Source organism: Oncorhynchus gorbuscha, linkage group LG10 (assembly GCF_021184085.1).
Source record: "Oncorhynchus gorbuscha isolate QuinsamMale2020 ecotype Even-year linkage group LG10, OgorEven_v1.0, whole genome shotgun sequence".
NCBI classification, from domain to species: domain Eukaryota; kingdom Metazoa; phylum Chordata; class Actinopteri; order Salmoniformes; family Salmonidae; genus Oncorhynchus; species Oncorhynchus gorbuscha.
This window is the reverse complement of record NC_060182.1, coordinates 56,092,468-56,110,376: the sequence shown is the minus strand read 5'-3', so window position 1 is coordinate 56,110,376 and position 17,909 is coordinate 56,092,468. Positions and strand designations below refer to the sequence as shown.

The following is a 17,909-nucleotide window of genomic DNA, read 5'->3' as shown; positions in this document are numbered from 1 at the left end:
AGTGTCGTGCACATTCGAGCAACGATGCAGAGGAGCCAACCCGAAAAGAGGAAGAGGGTAGAAAACAAGAGGTGTGGCCACGAGAGTATAGAAAGCAAAGAGAGCTAGTTGAGAGAAAGGAAATGGCACGGTGCAACCAACACTAGTGTGTTTCCTTCGAAGGACACAGAGCAGTAATACACACAGGGTTTATCCTAAGACGAGTTCAACATTCGCAACTACCGAAGAAAACATCTGGGCACAGACGGATGGAGAAAGGAAACAAGAGAGTAGACAGAAAACCCTGTGAAAACTAACCACGGGAAGTTCACAATCCTGATGTATATGTTTGTGTTCCGAGTCTCACTGGAAACAAACCGATCGCACCATTTACCGTCAATTATATTGAGAATGGTAACCATAGCCACAGCTTGAAATAACTATATTTTTTACACCAGCGTTGTGGCAAAGAGGCTGCTTTTGAGCTTAGGCCTACTTCACCTGACCCAAAACAGCTTAAATAGCTGTATCAGACAGCAATTACAGCGGAACATTCACATAGTACACACTAGGCTTGGGCGATATATCGTTTATACTGTACACTGGAGTATTAGAAATAATCAACGGGGGCGTTGTGCTATGCCACTGCTTAGAACTAGAAGAAACTGAAGATGTGTCAAACTAGTTAGATCCGGCATTTGGTTTGCTGACTTGCTAGCTAAGTGGATAGCGGTCAAGATCAAGCTTGTTGCTTACAGCAGAGACTTTTTTTCATTAGTGCCCCTTGTGTGCACTTCTGGTAATACCATATACCCCAGTATGGTACAGAAACAGTATGAAAATCTGGATACCACCCAACCCTAGTACACACAGACCAACGTTTGTTTTGTTGAACTGCATCTGCAGTCTGTGTCCTTGAGCAAATACATTGCCTTCATACAGTACTTTATACCATGTTTGCTTAGAGTTAGACATTACTCAAGAAAAACAACCAACCCCAGGCCCCTTATGGGACCAACCAAGACCACCTTGAGTGGACAAAGTCCTACTACTGAGGGTGGAACTCTAACACTCAGTGGTGTAAAGCACTTAAGTAAAAATGCTTGAAAGTACTTAAGTCGTTTTTTTGGAGGGTATCTGTACTTTACGATGTATATATGTTTGACTACTTTTACTTCACTCCATCCCTAAATACAATTCTGTACTTTTTACTCCATACATGTTCCCTAACACCCAAAAGTACTCGTTACATTTTGAATGCTTGGCAGGAAAGGAAAATTGTCTAATTCACACACTCATCGAGAAAACACCTCGGGAGGCCTAACTTGTGTCAAGTTAATCTCTTTAAAGTAGAAACCCTCACAAACCCACTGTATATAACGTGTCATAACGCTAGCATGGTTAATTGCAATAAATATAAAACAATGTACCTTCGTAACAAATCAAGACAAAAGAATCATACGCTAATATTGTTACATTTCCCTACTATCAATATGTATCTTTGTTTAGGTTGCAAATAGCTAAAAATGCAGTGAAGCGGTTAGCAAGGTGAACACCTGTGAAGGTAATAATGATAAACACCCGCAATTAACATTTAAAACTGAGATTTTCACTGGGCAGTTACTTCAAAAGCTAATTTCCTGCAAATCTACACATTTCGTCAAACTCAGCAAAAAAAAAGAAACGTCCTTTTTCAGGACCCTGTCTTTCAAAGAATTCGTAAAAACCCAAATAACTTTGCCAAAAGAAAGATGCCCAGGATCCCTGCTCATCTGCGTAAATGTGCCTTAGGCATGCTGCCAGGAGGCATGAGGACTGCAGATGTGGCCAGGGCAATAAATGGCCATGTCCGTACTGTGAGACGCCTAAGACAGCGCTACAGGGAGACAGGACAGACGGTTGATCGTCCTCGCAGTGGCAGACCACGTGGAACAATACTTGCACAGGATCGGTAGATTCGAACATCACACCTGGGGGACAGGTACAGGATGGCAACAACAACTCCCCGAGTTACACCAGGAACGCACAATCCCTCCATCAGTGCTCAGACTGTCCGCAATAGGCTGAGAGAGGCTGGACTGAGGGCTTGTAGGCCTGTTGTAAGGCAGGTCCTCACCAGACATCACCTGCAACAACGTCACCTATGGGCACAAACCCACCGTCGCTGGACCAGACATGACTGGCAAGAAGTGCTCTTCACTGACGAATCACGGTTTTGTCTCACCAGGGGTGATGGTCGGATTCGCATTTATCTTCGAAGGAATGAGCGTTACACCGAGGCCTGTACTCTGGAGCGGGATCAATTTGGAGGTGGAGGGTCCGTCATGGTCTGGGGCGGTGTGTCACAGCATCATCGGACTGAGCTTGTTGTCATTGCAGGCGATCTCAACGCTGTGCGTTACAGGGAAGACATCCTCCTCCCTCATGTGGTACCCTTCCTGCTGGCTCATCCTGACATGACCCTCCTGCATGACAATGCCACCAGCCATACTGCTCGTTCTGTGTGTGATTTCCTCCAAGACAGGAATGTCAGTGTTCTGCCATGGCCATCGAAGAGCCCGGATCTCAATCCCATTGAGCACACCTGGGACCTGTTGGATCGGAGGGTGAGGGCTATGGCCATTCCCCCCAGAAATGTCCGGGAACTTGCAGGTGCCTTGGTGGAAGAGTGGGGCAACATCTCACAGCAAGAACTGGCAAATCTGGTGCAGTCCATGAGGAGGAGATGCACTGCAGTACTTAATGCAGCTGGTGGCCACACCAGATACTGACTTACTTTTGATTTTGACCTCTCCTTTGTTCAGGGACACATGATTCCATTTCTGTTAGTCACGTGTTTGTTTATGTTCAGTTTATGTATCAGTTGTTGAATCTTATGTTCATACAAATATTTACACATGTTAAGTTTGCTGAAAATAAACACAGTTGACAGTGAGAAGACATGTATTTTTATGCTGAGTAGCTCCGTTAACATTTCTACGTACTTTATATTGTTTGTCATTCACCACCCCAAAAAGTATTTTGTAAAAAAAAAGCAGCACCCCGCCACTGCTAAATTAATTAGGAGAAACACTGACAACACATCCTGACTAACACACACCTTTTGCACATCTCCTGCTCCATAGTCCACACACAATCATGACAATAAGCGACGATCTAATACTGTATGGGGCGAAGCCTTAATCTTAAGTCGAAAATTCACTTAATTGCATGACCATTCTCCCCAGTGTGAAGACCACATTACCTTCCACTGGGTCCTGTTGAGACTGTCTGCATGGGAGGCGTCCGTCTCATTGCCTGTCTTTTTCTCTGTAGAGGTGCCATGGCCAATCTGTGTCTGTGGTTCGCTGATGCTGGCCAAAGCCTTATGGTGCTTCTTGAAGAGGTAGAGGGTCAGCAAGCGGCTCACTTTAAACTTCCTCCTGTCCTTTTCCATCTCAACATTGCCTTGCCAGCCTAGACCCCATCCCAGTCCCAACCTCCCTACCTCTGGACAGAGTCCTCACTCTCATACCAGACTGGTAGACTGCATGGTAAGATGGAGTGCAAGTTGTACTCTCTGTATGTAAGCCGACTACGTTAGTTCTGTGTGTCCTGTCCTCTGAAAGCACAGAGCTCTGACTACTGCTGAACAGAGAAAGAGGGGGGGAGAGAGAGAGAGAGAGGCAGGAAGGAACAAAGAGTCTGCTCTGAGACCTGTATGCAGAACCCACACAACGAGTGTGTGTGTGTGTGTGTGTGTGTGTGTGTGTGTGTGTGTGTGTGTGTGTGTGTGTGTGTGTGTGTGTGTGTGTGTGTGTGTGTGTGTGTGTGTGTGTGTGTGTGTGTGTGTGTGTGTGTGTGTGTGTGTGTGTGTGTGTGTGTGTGTGTGTGTGTGTGAGTGAGTGAGTGAGAGTGAGTGAGTGAGTGTGAGAGAGAGAAACAGTTCATCCTCAGCCCTCCTCTCTGAAGTCGATGTCACAGATGATAAATCTTCTCCTTCCTGCTGGAACTGACAGGTCAGCGGCCCCTCCCGTCCCATCATGCGCCGCTCTGCCCCGTTTCCCTTTGGCTATGGTCACAGAGCGGGTAGAGTGACGAGGTGTCGCCTCCCTAACTGCCAACACCATGACCCAGACAGCAAGAGAGACAGGGGAAAAATAGTGAGAGCGAGAGAGCGGGAGAGAGACCGGGACACTTTTACAGCCTGATGACAGGCATCCCTTACAGCCTCTTTCCTGCCATCCTCGTCTCTACCCCCGTCTTTGTGTGAGAACAGGGCCTTCCACATCCCTACAAACACACTGTCACTGTGTGTCTATATGAGTCAATACACACTTCCTCTTAGCTTCACAGAACACTATTTCACTCAAAGTCTCCATCCACTTGCTAAGTCACTTTCTTTTGCAGCCTCCTAAGATCGCATATTAGATACTATATTGCACTACTATAACCAGATCAAGACATCTTGTATAGTGTATCACGGCTACTGTAATGCAGATCAACTGTCTTCAGAGAGAGTAACAAATCAGCTCTCGAGGTGATAAAGACAACTCATTTTGGACAGCTTTCCCACAAACTGGATGTTGAAGAGTGCATTTCGAGAGCCAACATGTGAGCAAGGTGCCAAAATACTTCTAAAGAAACACATTCTTTTCTCAGACAGCCACACCTAGGTGGACGGACTACAGAGCGAAAGGCAAGAGCTCTCCAGTTATTTGAGTCAGACGGACAGTAATTTAGTCGCTGCATATGCTAGCATTGTTGACTGTATTGATTGAGCCCAGCAGAGCAATAGAGCTACAGAGTGTGTTGACTTGGCAGTGAGCTAAAGCCAATGAATGAGGAATAATCTTACCTTGGCATTAATATTGGCAAAGTCCTTCTCTACCCAGGTAATATGGGACCGGTCCTGATTGGAAGGTGTCACAGGGAAAAGGATTTCAGGTTTGTATGTCACAGAGTGTTGCATCGGGTCAGATATCTGTTGGTTCCGCACAGTTGACCCGCAAAGAAATCAGCTGGCGAGTGGAACAGTTCATTATGTTAATTCAGGCTTTCCTTCATTTAGACCAAACTCAGGCCATATATCCATGTTAAACCGGTGGCTGGTAAAAGTTGGAGTAGATCCTTCTAAATAAATACATTTTTTTGCAGCCTATATGCGATTCTTGGAATAGTTTCATTGACAAGTTTCAAGTAAACTATTTGATTATCTAAACAATATTGAACGTAAAAGGTCTTGTTTCATTATGTCGCTATAGGCTTTCAATGTGCCGCATCTCATTGTGTTAATAATTCATGGAATAGTTTCCTTCTATTCAAATGTTGAAAAGACACACAGACAAGTTAACAGGGAGGAGAATAATCGCCTACTACTCTGGAGTCATAAAATAAAAAAAACATGAAATAATTATTTGTCGTTTTACGGATCGGCTCTCGAAAACAGTTCTATGCGGGTGGGTCGGGTTGGGCTCGGAATTGACGTGGCCCATACAGGACTTGTCACATTTAAAAAAAATAATAATAATAATATTTCACCTTTATTTAACCAGGTAGGCTAGTTGAGAACAAGTTCTCATTTACAACTGCGACCTGGCCAAGATAAAGCATAGCAGTGTGAACAGACAACAACACAGAGTTACATGCAGTGTTCACAGCAAAGGTTGGTTGTCAAGGCGATGGAAGGAGAAAAATAAGATGTGTTTTTGTATGATGTTCCCACATGACGTTGGGCGAGCCACCAATAAAGGCATTATTTTAGGCTAGGAGTTGTGGGCTCGATAAATACGTGACACACACATGGACACAGTGGAGGGGCAGTGAGTCTGCGTCATGTCCACCCACTTTCTCCATTAACACACACAAAATACATACATGCACGCATAAAGCTAATAGCGAACATAGACAATTGTTTCAGTCTCTTGCTCTTCCGAGAAGGCTACAAGCCATTTTCTAAGCCAAGTTGTAAATTAGTTCATTTCACCTGACAGAACACTCAATAGGCTTTTGCACACTGTACTGACGAGAAGTCATTCAAGTTCTTTGTAGAGAGATGGAGCGAGTAAGATTCCCAGAGACAAGGCAAATCTGCTCAAAGTGGTGCCACCCCACCTCAAAATACAAGATATCAAATCAGTGACTTCAGAATGGTATAACTACTAAAACATCTTGCTACAATGATAGCACTTATAGTTTCTCAGTCATCATGTTCATGTCTTCTAGAACGTCTCAGACACAGGCGATGAATAACAAAATGTCAACTTATTTCAAGTCAGAGGTTCTAGGAGAGTCTACTTTGACTGTACTCTGGTCTTTGCCTTTCCACTGTGACAGTCAGGAAGTATAAGTAGTTCGGTCAAGGTCAGAGGCTACTGCCACAGATGCGTTTCCTACGCCTACCTCTCAGGTCATTGAAACCCCTTTTTTAGCTCCTAAAATACACCACACAGAGCCAAGCAATACACACAGCCAAGCAATTCACACACACACACGTGGTGTGATACTTGCCTGGGGCACACGAAAACCCCGTTTGGTGCGAAATATGTGCCTCCACATCTTGTCGATCGGAGTTTCCCATGTCACACTGTCTAGGACTTCGACACGTACTGTGAGACACTCAGAATGGGGTAATAAGCTAATCTTACACACACATGTAAATGGGGAAATGCAAAGAGCAAGTCACCCCGGTAGAAGACTGATTTATTGCAGATAATCTGAGGAGGAAACTAAGAGACTTCCTAAAGGAAGCCACAGCAAACTAAACTCAGTCATTACCAGAAAGAGACAAACGCATGCCGTGTATTAAGCACGCAGGCACACACGTATAAAAGTACCCACAAACCACTTATCAAATGCCACTGCAGACACTTCTTTCTACATCGCGTTGGACCATAACGGCCTCGATTTGAGAAAGCCATGGTGAAAAAGAGGAAGGGATGGATTCTTTAGAGTCACTGTGCTGTGTTGCCTAGCAGCAGGCAGGGACAACAGATATGTACTAACTGATTGAGGACATTTACCACATAATTGTATCTTAGAACTCAGTGCCACTTATTGGCACTCTATGAGCTTTACTCAGAGTCTTTGTCTGCTCCCTGTACAATAACCTAACGTGAAAATAAGAGATAATAAAGTCAGATCCACAAGTGCAGCCAGGGCGGAAACACTGAATATCTGCAGGAGAAGCAAGACATCGCCCACTTTTTTGGTAAGCAAAAAGAACTGAGCAAATTGTGCTTACAATTAAAACTAAAAACTAAAAGTGGTATCCAATTGGTAGTTACAGTCTTGTCCCATTGCTGCAACTCCCATACAGACTTGGGAGAGGCGACGGTCGAGAGCATTGCTAGAGCGAGATGGGACAAAAATAAATCTCTGCCGGCCAAACCCTCCCCAAACCCGGACGACTCTGGGCCAAGCCCTCCCCAAACCCGGACGACTCTGGGCCAAGCCCTCCCCAAACCCGGACGACTCTGGGCCAAGCCCTCCCCAAACCCGGACGACTCTGGGCCAAACCCTCCCCTAACCCGGACGACTCTGGGCCAAACCCTCCCCTAACCCGGACGACTCTGGGCCAAACCCTCCCCTAACCCGGACGACTCTGGGCCAAACCCTCCCCTAACCCGGACGACTCTGGGCCAAACCCTCCCCTAACCCGGACGACTCTGGGCCAAACCCTCCCCTAACCCGGATGACTCTGGGCCAATTGTGCGCCACCCCACGATTTGTGCTTTAAGGTCGGTTCGGTTTGATTATAAAAAAGGATATCACAGTTTAATTATTTTCTTGACATTAAATGCACAATGCAATATATGGGTTGAATGCTGTAACACTGTATAAAACAATTAATAACAGTACTGCTTATCACTTACTAACAATCATTTATTCACACAACTTCAATCAAATTTGTTTTACTTGATGACTTTATTATTTCAATCCAAACCAACATCTCATCTCTATAGGCCTGCTGCCTTTGCTGTCTGACAAAAATCACGATTTTAGTCATTCTTTCAAGTAAACAAGGCATACCAACTATCAGCCACTTAGATCAACTGCATTCTATCCCTTTCGATCATGTGTGCCTTCTTCTCTTCACACCAATTTATGCTTGATCGGGAAATGCTGACCAAAGGCTCTGTAGGGAGAGCGTGATGCCGTGAGCGTTGCATTTTTTTTAACAATGCGAAGGGCTCCGTATAGCACCGCATTGACATGATTGGTTGACGTAGGTGGGGGCGGTACACCCTGTATAAACGCATACTCAATTCCATTACTTCGAAAGGCTATCAGAACAAGTCACAAATAAAACATCTGTAGGGATTTCAAACGGAACAAAAATGAGTGGCATACTGTAAATCAGGTGAAAATAATAATTTCAGAAAAAGACGAGCAAGACTACCTGTTATGAGTCTCAGCGGTGCCTATACGGGCTGTTGACATGCTGAGGGTTGACGTTTTTCTGAATCTTACCGTTTGATAATTCCAGTTAAACTATTGGATTCCAGACATCATTAATATTTGTACATGCACACGGACATGATCAAATCGCTATATTTTTTGTTCGCTCTGTTATCATTTCAGCACGCTAGCTAGCTATATATCACAATGCATTATCTAAATTACGGCCGCTAAGCCGCCATAGAAAATAGAAAGAATGTCAACTCCGGTAATATGGCTAGCCTGACTATTGAACTGTTTGGAGCTTGTATTGAAGCAATTTTGTTTTGTATGGCTGAGTGGGTGGAGATTTCTCTTTAGGATCAATGGAATGGTGGAAAAAGTTGCAAATGCTTTACACCTGGGGCACGGGCCATGCAAAAATGAATTTGCATAGAACTTTAGTAGTCAAAACCTTTTCATCTTGTGGCGACGGGAGAAGCAGGGTTCTAAAAAGCAATTATATTGTGCAATTTTACCATTTCTAAACAGGTCTCTTTTTTTATGCAGACTAGTTCAAAAATAAGTGCAATTTGCTGGTAAAAAGGGGAAGTGCAAAAACCTTAGTTTCAGCATGATAATGCACAGCCCCATGTCGCAAGGATCTGTACACAATTCTTGGTAGCTGAAAATGTCCCAGTTCTTCCATGGCCTGCATACTCAGACATATCACCCATTGAGCATGTTTGGGGTGCACTGGATCGACTTGTTTGACCGCGTGTTCCAGCTCCCGCCGATATCCAGCAACTTTGCATGGTGGTCACACCAGATACTGACTGGTTTTCAGTCAAAATCGGATTTTAGTAAACACATTGTGGGCTTGTTTACAATACATCAATCATGGCAGATTTGACAAATATCCACTTTGTTAGATCAGAGTTGTTGAACGTGTGCCAATCTAGTGTCCGCATTCCATTGACCGCTCTACCGCATCAATCCCCATTAATATTTCCCATTTAAGACCTGAAGTTGCATGAAGCTAACCATTTCTTTCTGAATACAGAATCTCTGGAAGCTTTCATTACCTTGAATTAGTGTGAGATGGAATTGGTGCGTGAGTCATCCTAAATGAGTCTGGTACAAATTAAATTAAAAACACCCACACCTGTAGAAATCCAATTGTTTGAGCTGAAAGATGGCCAGTGCTTACCCATGATGTTTCACAACAATGTAAATAAATTCTTATTCAAAATCTAATAGATTTTGGGGTTGAAGGGTTAAATCTGAATTTGAGACTTCAGATTTATTAATTAGGAACATCTGATGACTCGTGAATTGGAAGCACTTTGCATCTAAGAGCCAAACAGCTTTTCTCCCTGGCCTTTGGGTCAAAATTGGCTATATCAAATTCATGAAAACAAAAATGAGCTTTTCGGTCTTAATTTAAGGTGAAGCGGAGTTGGGTTTAAAATCAGATTTTAAGAAGAAAACTGTTCAAATTAACAGGGTTTATGACTTTGTGGCTGTGACGACCCTACACTTCTCATGGAGCAAATTCAAATAGGGGGTTTTAAAATTAAAATAGGGGGTGCAAACTAAGGTTTTTGCACTTCCCCTTTTTACCAGCAGATTATCGTAAGCCATTATATAATTTGTCAAATTGCACTTATTTTTGAACTAGTCTGCATAAAAAAAGAGACCCGTTTAGAAATGGTAAAATTGCACAATATAATTGCTTTTTAGAACCCTGCTTCTCCAGTCGCCACAAGATGAAAGGTTTTGACTACTAAAGTTCTATGCAAATTCATTTTTGCATGGCCCGGTGCGCCAGGTGTAAAGCATTTGCAACTTGTTCCACCATTCCATTGATCCTAAAGAGAAATCTCCACGCACTCAGCCATACAAAACACAATTGCTTCAATACAAGCTCCAAACAGTTCAATAGTCAGGCTAGCCATATTACCGGAGTTGACATTTTTTCTATTTTCTATGGCGGCTTAGCGGCCGTAATTTAGATAATGCATTGTGATATATAGCTAGCTAGCGTGCTGAAATGATAACAGAGCGAACAAAAAATATAGCGATTTGATCATGTCCGTGTGCATGTCCAAATATTAATGATGTCTGGAATCCAATAGTTTCACTGGAATTATCAAACGGCAAGAGTCAGAAAAACGTCAACCCTCAGCATGTCAACAGCCCGTATAGGCACCGCGGAGACTCATAACAGGTGGTCTTGATAGTCTTTTTCTGAAATTATTATTTTCACCTGACTTACAGTATGCCACTCTTAACTGAAAAGGTGCTCATAACTTCCATTAGCTGGCTATGGTTAGCATGCTAGCTACTTACACTGACAGCTGTCAGTCAGTGCCCTATTTGTTGTTACTTGTCTGCTACACATGGAAATCAACACATTCCCACCCCCAATTCCAGAATATGTAGTGCATTCGGAAAGTATTCAGACCCCTTCACTTTTTCCACATTTTGTTACGTTACTGCCTTATTATAAAATTGATTATCATCAATCTACAGACAATACTCTGTAATGTCAAAGTGAAAACAGGTTTTTAGAAATTTTGCAAAAGTATTACAAAAACAGTACAGCTTATTTACACAAGTATTCAGACCCTTGGCTATGAGACTTGAAATTTAGCTCCGGTGCATCCTGTTTCCATTGATCGTCCTTGATGTTTCCACAACTTGGAGTACACCTGTGGAAAATTCAATTGCTTGGACATGATTTGGAAAGGCACACACCTGTCTATATAAGGTCCCACAGTTGACAGTGCATGTCAGAGCAAAAACCAAGCCATGAGGTTGAAGGAATTGTCCGTAGAGCTCCGAGACAGCATTGTGTCAAGGCACAGATCTGGGGAAGGGTACAAAAAGATTTCTGCAGCATTGAAGGTCCCAAAGAACACTGCATCATTCTTAAAATGCAAGAAGTTTGGAACCTTCGAAAATCTTCACAGAGCTGGCCGCCCAGCCAAACTGAGCAATCGGGGGAGAAGGGCCTTGGTCAGGGAGGTGACCAATAACCCGATGGAGTGTCAGCAGGATTACGAGATGTTATATTTATGTACCAAATTGTTTTATTTAATAGAGTATTTAAAAAACCTACAACTGGCATTCCAGAGATCAGATGTGGTGGGTGTCACCGAGATAGAGATAGCCTGGAGGAACAGAACAAAGGCCTCAGTATTCCTGATTATCCTGTCATCTGGGAGACAACACCAGAAGCCTGTGACCACAGGATGAACCCAATGTGGCTTATGGTGCCCCCAATTCCTATGGGAGGGGTTGAACCAGCAACGACTGAGAAATCTTGGTCTCGGGTATATAAGGAACAGCATGGTCTTTAAAGGGTAGGGCTCTCGGCCCAACAGTCAAGACTATTGGGTCGACGGTTTCATGATTGCATTAATTCATCGCTTTTGAATAAAGATGATTGTTTGAAGAAATGACCAAGTCTCTCTCACTTGAACGGAATGTTCCACCACAATGGTCACTCTTTCAGAGCTCCAGAGATCGATCCTCTTTGGAGATGGGAGAACCTTCCAGAAGGACAACAATCTCTGCAGCACTCCACCAATCAGGCCTTTATGGTAGAGTGCCCAGATGGTAACCACTCCTCAGTAAAAGGCATGACAGCCTGCTTGGAGTTTGCCAAAAGGCACCTAAAGGACTCTGACCATGAGAAACAAGAATCTCTGGTCTGATGAAACCAAGATTGAACTCTTTGGCCTGAATGCCAAGCATCAGTTTTGGAGGAAATCAGACAACGCTCATTACTTGGCCAATACCATCCCTACGGTGAAGCATGGCGGTGGCAACATCATGCTGTGGGGATATTTTTCAGTGGCAGAGACTGGGAGACTAGTCAGGATCGAGGGAAAGATGACTGGAGCAAAGTACAGAGAGAGATCCTTCATGAAAACTTGCTCCAGAGCGCTCAGGACCTCAGACTGGGGCGAAGGTTAGTCTTCCAACAGGACAATGACCCTAAGCACACAGTCAAGACAACGCAGGAGTGGCTTCGGGACAAGTCTCTGAATGTCCTTTAGTGGCCCAGCCAGAGCCCGGACATCTCTGGAGAGACCTGAAAATCGCTGTGCAGCGAAACTCCCCATCCAACCTGACAGAGCTTGAGAGGATCTGCAGAGAAGAATGGGAGAAACTCCAAATACAGGTAATTCCAAGCTTGTAGCGTCATACCCAAGAAGACTCGAGGCTGTAATCGCTGCCAAAGATTCTTCAACAGAGTAAAGGGTCTGAATACATATGTAAATTTGCCAAAAATGAAGAGAAAAAAACCCACACAAAAAAATAGTTTTTCCTTTGTCATTATGGGGTATTGTGTGTAGGTAGATGTATGAGGGTTAAGAAAAATACATATATATTTTTTTTAAGTTAAAAAAAAAGTTTAATCATAAATCTACACACAATACCCCATGACAATAAATAAATAAAATGGAGCAGCCTTATTTTTAAATCCTTTATTTTAAAAAATATTTTAAAGTGAAGGGGTCTGAAAACTTTACGAATGCACTGTATTAGCAGCCTGTGTCAGTCTTCAAGGTGGAACCTAAACAAGAATTTCTGCTCTAGGACAGGAATTACTCGAAATAGGTGCGGCAACTTCCTCTGAGGTGGCCCTTTAATGTGTTTATAACAGACACTACACCCTTCAAAATCACTTCCACATTCAGTGATAAAACACTTTCACATCAAAACCATAGTGAAAGTATCACTGTTAGCGGTAGTGAAATGATTTTCTTGAAAGGTAGTGGCATAGCATTTGTCCGAGTCCCAAAGCAGCAAAGAAATCCAAATTTCACCATTGTGAATCAATGTCGACCGATTTTGATGTATTGTGCAGTAGTGACCACACGAGGGCAGTGTAGGTCTATTCTCTGTCCACTGCAACAGGACAACTCTATTGAGACCCAAGGTGAGTACAGAAAGACTACAAGGTGCAGCTGTGGCCAAGAAAGAACATGTTCCTACTGTTCCAGCTCAACAAAGCACCCCTCCTGAGTATCATATATATCTATGACATAACTACTTCAGTGTGGTGGGGCAATGAGAGATTGAGTGACATGAATAGAGCGAGGGTGAGAGCGCAAGAGAGAGGACAGAGCCAAGGACAGAGATCACACAAGGGAGAAAAAGTGATTGGGAGAGAGTGCGAGACAGTGAAAGGGAAAGTGAGATCTTGGTGAGTGAGGCTGTGTCAGTTGAGAAGCTGTGTAAAAGACACCAGCGCTCGTATACACAAAGCCTCTCAGAGTAGTATGATGATCTAGGTTCTGTTTCGCCTTTTAGATCAGAATGAATAAAAATGGCACAACAATGGGCTTCAGGATCTCGTCACAGTATCTGTGCATTCAAATTTCCATCAATAAAATGCAACTTTGTTCGTTGTCCGTGGGATATTTTTAGCTTCCAGGAATTGTGTACAGATCCTTGCAACATGGGGCTGTGCATTATATGCTGAAACGTGATGGCTGCAGATGAATGACATGACAATGGGCTTCAGGATCTCGTCACAGTATCTGTGCATTCAAATTGACATCAATAAAATGCAATGTTGTCCGTTGTCCGTAGCTTATGCCTGTTCATACAATAACCCCACTGCCACCATGGGGCACTCTGTTCACAACGTTGACATCAGGAAGCTGCTCACCCACACGACGCCATACATGCAGTCATCATGCCAATTGCACGCTGCCTCAAAACTTGAGACATCAGTGGCATTGTGTTGAGACATAACTGCACATTTTAAAGTGGCCTTTAGTCCCCAGCACAAGGTGCACCTGTGTAATGATTATGCTGTTTAAATTAGCTTCTTGATATACAAACCCTAATCAGGTGGGTGGATTATCTTGGCAAAGGAGAAATGCTCACCAACAGGGATGTAAACAAATTTGTGCACAAAATTGAGAGAAATAAGCTTTTTGTGTGTATGGAACATTTCTGGGATCTTTTATTTCAGCTCATGAAACATGGGACCAACACTTTACATGTTAAGTTTCTATTTTTGTTCAGTGTAATACTTCCTGACATTGATACACTTGTATGCATGCACACGCAACACAGAGTAAATTATACCATACACATACTTCAAAGTAATGCTTGCACAGTTGAACTAATAGCAGCTTCTGATGCCTGTGTGATAATTATGTGATTATACAGCACTAAATGCATGGGACTGCTACTGAATTAAAATGCCACAATCACAGTTGTTACATCCATACGAACTCCCTCACCCCTCGGAAACACTGAGTTCCCTTCGTTTGGCTCAGACGAGAGCAGTAAAACTTGTGAACACACGCAATTCAGTGCACAATGGATCAAACTGATTCTGATTCCCACCCCCACACAATAAGCCTACTTTACCTTAAGGCGTGTGGCCTCGTGATTTCATCGTTTGAGTTCAGAACAAACACCCTAGATGAGTGTCGCATCACTACAGAGGTGACATTTTACAAAGAGCACATGTGTCTGGAGGACCAAACCTGCCATAATTACAAATAAATAAATGCACACACATAGATAAATGAATACATAAATAAAATCAGCAGGCAAGTTCATACATTTTCCTCCACATATCTATGTTTAAAATGTGGTATTTAATTAGTCACACATTCATTTACAGTAACAGTCAAAAGTTGACACACTTACTCATTTTAAAATCAAAATATATTAAAAATACTTCAAAGTCGCTTCCCTTTGCCTTGACAGCTTTGCACACTTGGCATTCTCTCAACCAGCATTATGAGGTAGTCACCTGGAATGCATTTTGATTAACAGGTGAGTCTTGTTAAAAAGTGCATTTATAGAATTTCTTTCCTTCTTAATGAGTTTGAGCCAGTTGTGTTGTGACAAGGTAGGGGTGATACAGAAAATAGCCCTATTTGGTAAAAGTCCATATTATGGCAAGAACAGCTCAAATAAGAAAAGAGAAACAGTCCATCATTACCTAAAGCATGAAGGTCATCCAATCTGAAAAGTGCAGTTGCAAAAACAATCAAGCGCTGATAAAACTGACTCTCATGAGGACAGTCACAGGAATGGAAGACCCAGAGTTAACTCTGCTGCAGAGGATAAGTTCATTAGAGTTACCAGCCTCAGAAATCGGCAATTAACTGCCCCTCAGATTGCAGCCTAAATAAATGCTTCACAGAGTTCAAGTAACAGACACACCAACATCAACTGTTCAGAGGAGACTACGTGAAGGCCTTCATGGTCAAATTACTGCAAAGAAACCACACTAAAGGACACCAATAATAAGAAGAAACTTGCTTGGGCCAAGAAACATGAGCAATGGACATTAGACCGGTGGAAATCTGTCCTTTGGTCTGAGTCCAAATTTGAGAATTTTGGTTCCAACCGCCGTGTCTTTGTGAGACGCAGAGTAGGTGAATGGATGATCTCTGCATGTTGTTCCCAATGTGAAGCATGGAGGAGGTGTTACGGTGCCTCGCTGGTGACACTGTCAGTGAGTTATTTAGAATTCAAGGCACACTTAACCAGCATGGCTACCAAAGCATTCTGCAGTGATATGCCATCCCATCTGGTTTGCACTTAGTGGGACTATCAATTGTTTTTCAACCTGACACTGACCCAACACACACCTCCAGGCTGTGTAATGGCTATTTGACCAAGAGGGAGAGTGATGGAGTGCTGCATCAGATGACCTGGCCTCAATCACACGACCTCAACCCAATTGAGATGGTTTGGGATGAGTTGGACCGCAGAGTGAAGGAAAAGCAGCCAACAAGTGCTCTGCATATGTGGGAACTCCTTCAAGACTGTTGTTAAAACATTCCAGATGACTACCTCATGAAGCTGGTTGAGAGAATGCCAAGAGTGTGCAAAGCTGTCATCAAGGTAAAGGGTGGCTACTTTGAAGAATGTAAAATATAAAGTATATTTTGATTTGTTTAACACTTTTTTGGTTACTACATGATTCCATATATGTTATTTCATAGCAAAACACTTGAATCGGTAGGGGTTTCCAAACTTTTGCCTGGTACTGTAGATATTTATTAGTTTATTTCTGTATTTTTCCTCCATTATGATAATGGGGGGAGTGTCCGTAAAATGTCTGTGTTTTATCGAACACACCATTAATTGATCAATGTCACACACTTGAGGGATTTAGAACCGGTAGGTAGCTTACAGCAACCCAGTTCTCCTGGCAAGTAGTATGGCTGCAATCAGGCGAGCGGAAGCCAGACATTTCACAGTGCTGGCTAACGCTGCTGAAAACGATGACTCTCCTTCCGTGTGGAGGCATGCACATAAACTTGGTTCGGCGAGCTACTACAAAATGGACACAGAGGTGGGCCCATTAGTTCTTAACAATTTGGAGGAAGTTGCCCATCCACATAACCAGCGTTCAGGTGATAACAGAGTCCTGATGCAGCACACCATAGACAACCATAATCAACAAGTCATTCAGTACAGTACCTATGCGGTTTAATGAAACTAACACCGTTCGGTAGTACTGAATGCACAATGAAAAATATTTGACGTATTAAATGGTAAGAATTGCCAGCAATTACAAAATACAGGGTTAAGTGGCAATAGAAAAACTGATTTTTAAGATTGAGATATAGGCTATCTGCACTCAATGTATTCTCTATGGCATTCAGAGGCTGCTGTACAGCAAAGTAATCACTAGAACAACTATCTGGGTGATTTTTCTAGGGGCACTGGTGCTCACAAATAAAAACTCCAGGTAGCACAGAAACATATTTAGGAAGGGAAGGGGGAGCATACTGTATGTCCCCAAAATGGTAGCACTGAAGAGCCCTGGTGGTTGTATGTACGTGTGTGTCTGTATAATTGTGTGTGTACAGTAGCATTCCTGGATAGCCTAGGCTGTGTAGGCATGCCAGTGCCCCCCAGCCCCATCACTCAGGTGACGAACAGGGTTATCAGTCTCCCACTCAGTCTCTTTTTTTTTGTTCCCTCCCTTTGTTATCCCTCCCGTTCTCCTCCTTCCAATCTTCCGCTCACTCTTACCGCCCTCCCGATCGCTCTCCCTCCCTCCTGCTCTTCAGGAGAGAGTGGAGCACTGTTCAAGCAGAGAGGTTCGGTCTGTCTAACCCTTTTTTTCTCTCTTTGTTTCCATCATCTCTACCTCCTGCCAGGCCCAGCAGTGAGAGACACGATTGACAGGGGTGTAAAGTAGCAGAGAAAGGAGAGAGGGAGAGGCTCTGACATCACCTGTGTGTTTAGCACAGATTTGAATGAAATCCACTGGTGGTGCTGGGTGAGTCATCGTCAGGTCCAGAGTTAAAATGGCCTGCTGTTTCAGGTGTATTGCACAAAGGCTAACTGTGGAGAGGTGAACAATGGTGGGAAGGATGAAAGAGAGAAGTAAAATCGTAGAGGGGGGAGGTTTTGGCTGAGGCGAGAGTGCCTACAGTAGGCGTACAGGAAGAAGAGTCTTCAGTCCAGAACATAATATAAACACCCTTTTAATAACGGAGGGAATAAAAATGGCACACTGCCTCCACCCACTACACCTCAATGGAATAACAGCACTACTACTGTAT

The 17,909-nt window shown here is 43.4% G+C and overlaps 1 protein-coding gene across 1 annotated transcript in view; it reads right to left on the bottom strand.

Annotated features, from left to right (window-relative positions):
- Nucleotides 1–5,126, bottom strand: part of rps6ka1 (ribosomal protein S6 kinase a, polypeptide 1) — a 41,678-nt gene extending 36,552 nt beyond the window's left edge. The window contains exons 1-2 of the mRNA XM_046366426.1: nt 4,817–5,126; nt 3,224–3,355 (exon numbers count right to left, since the gene is read on the bottom strand). Coding sequence (XP_046222382.1) covers nt 3,224–3,355; nt 4,817–4,930 — 246 coding nt within the window. The 5' untranslated portion in view covers nt 4,931–5,126. The remainder of the gene's footprint in view (nt 1–3,223; nt 3,356–4,816) is intronic.
- Nucleotides 5,127–17,909: the final 12,783 nt, after the last annotated feature.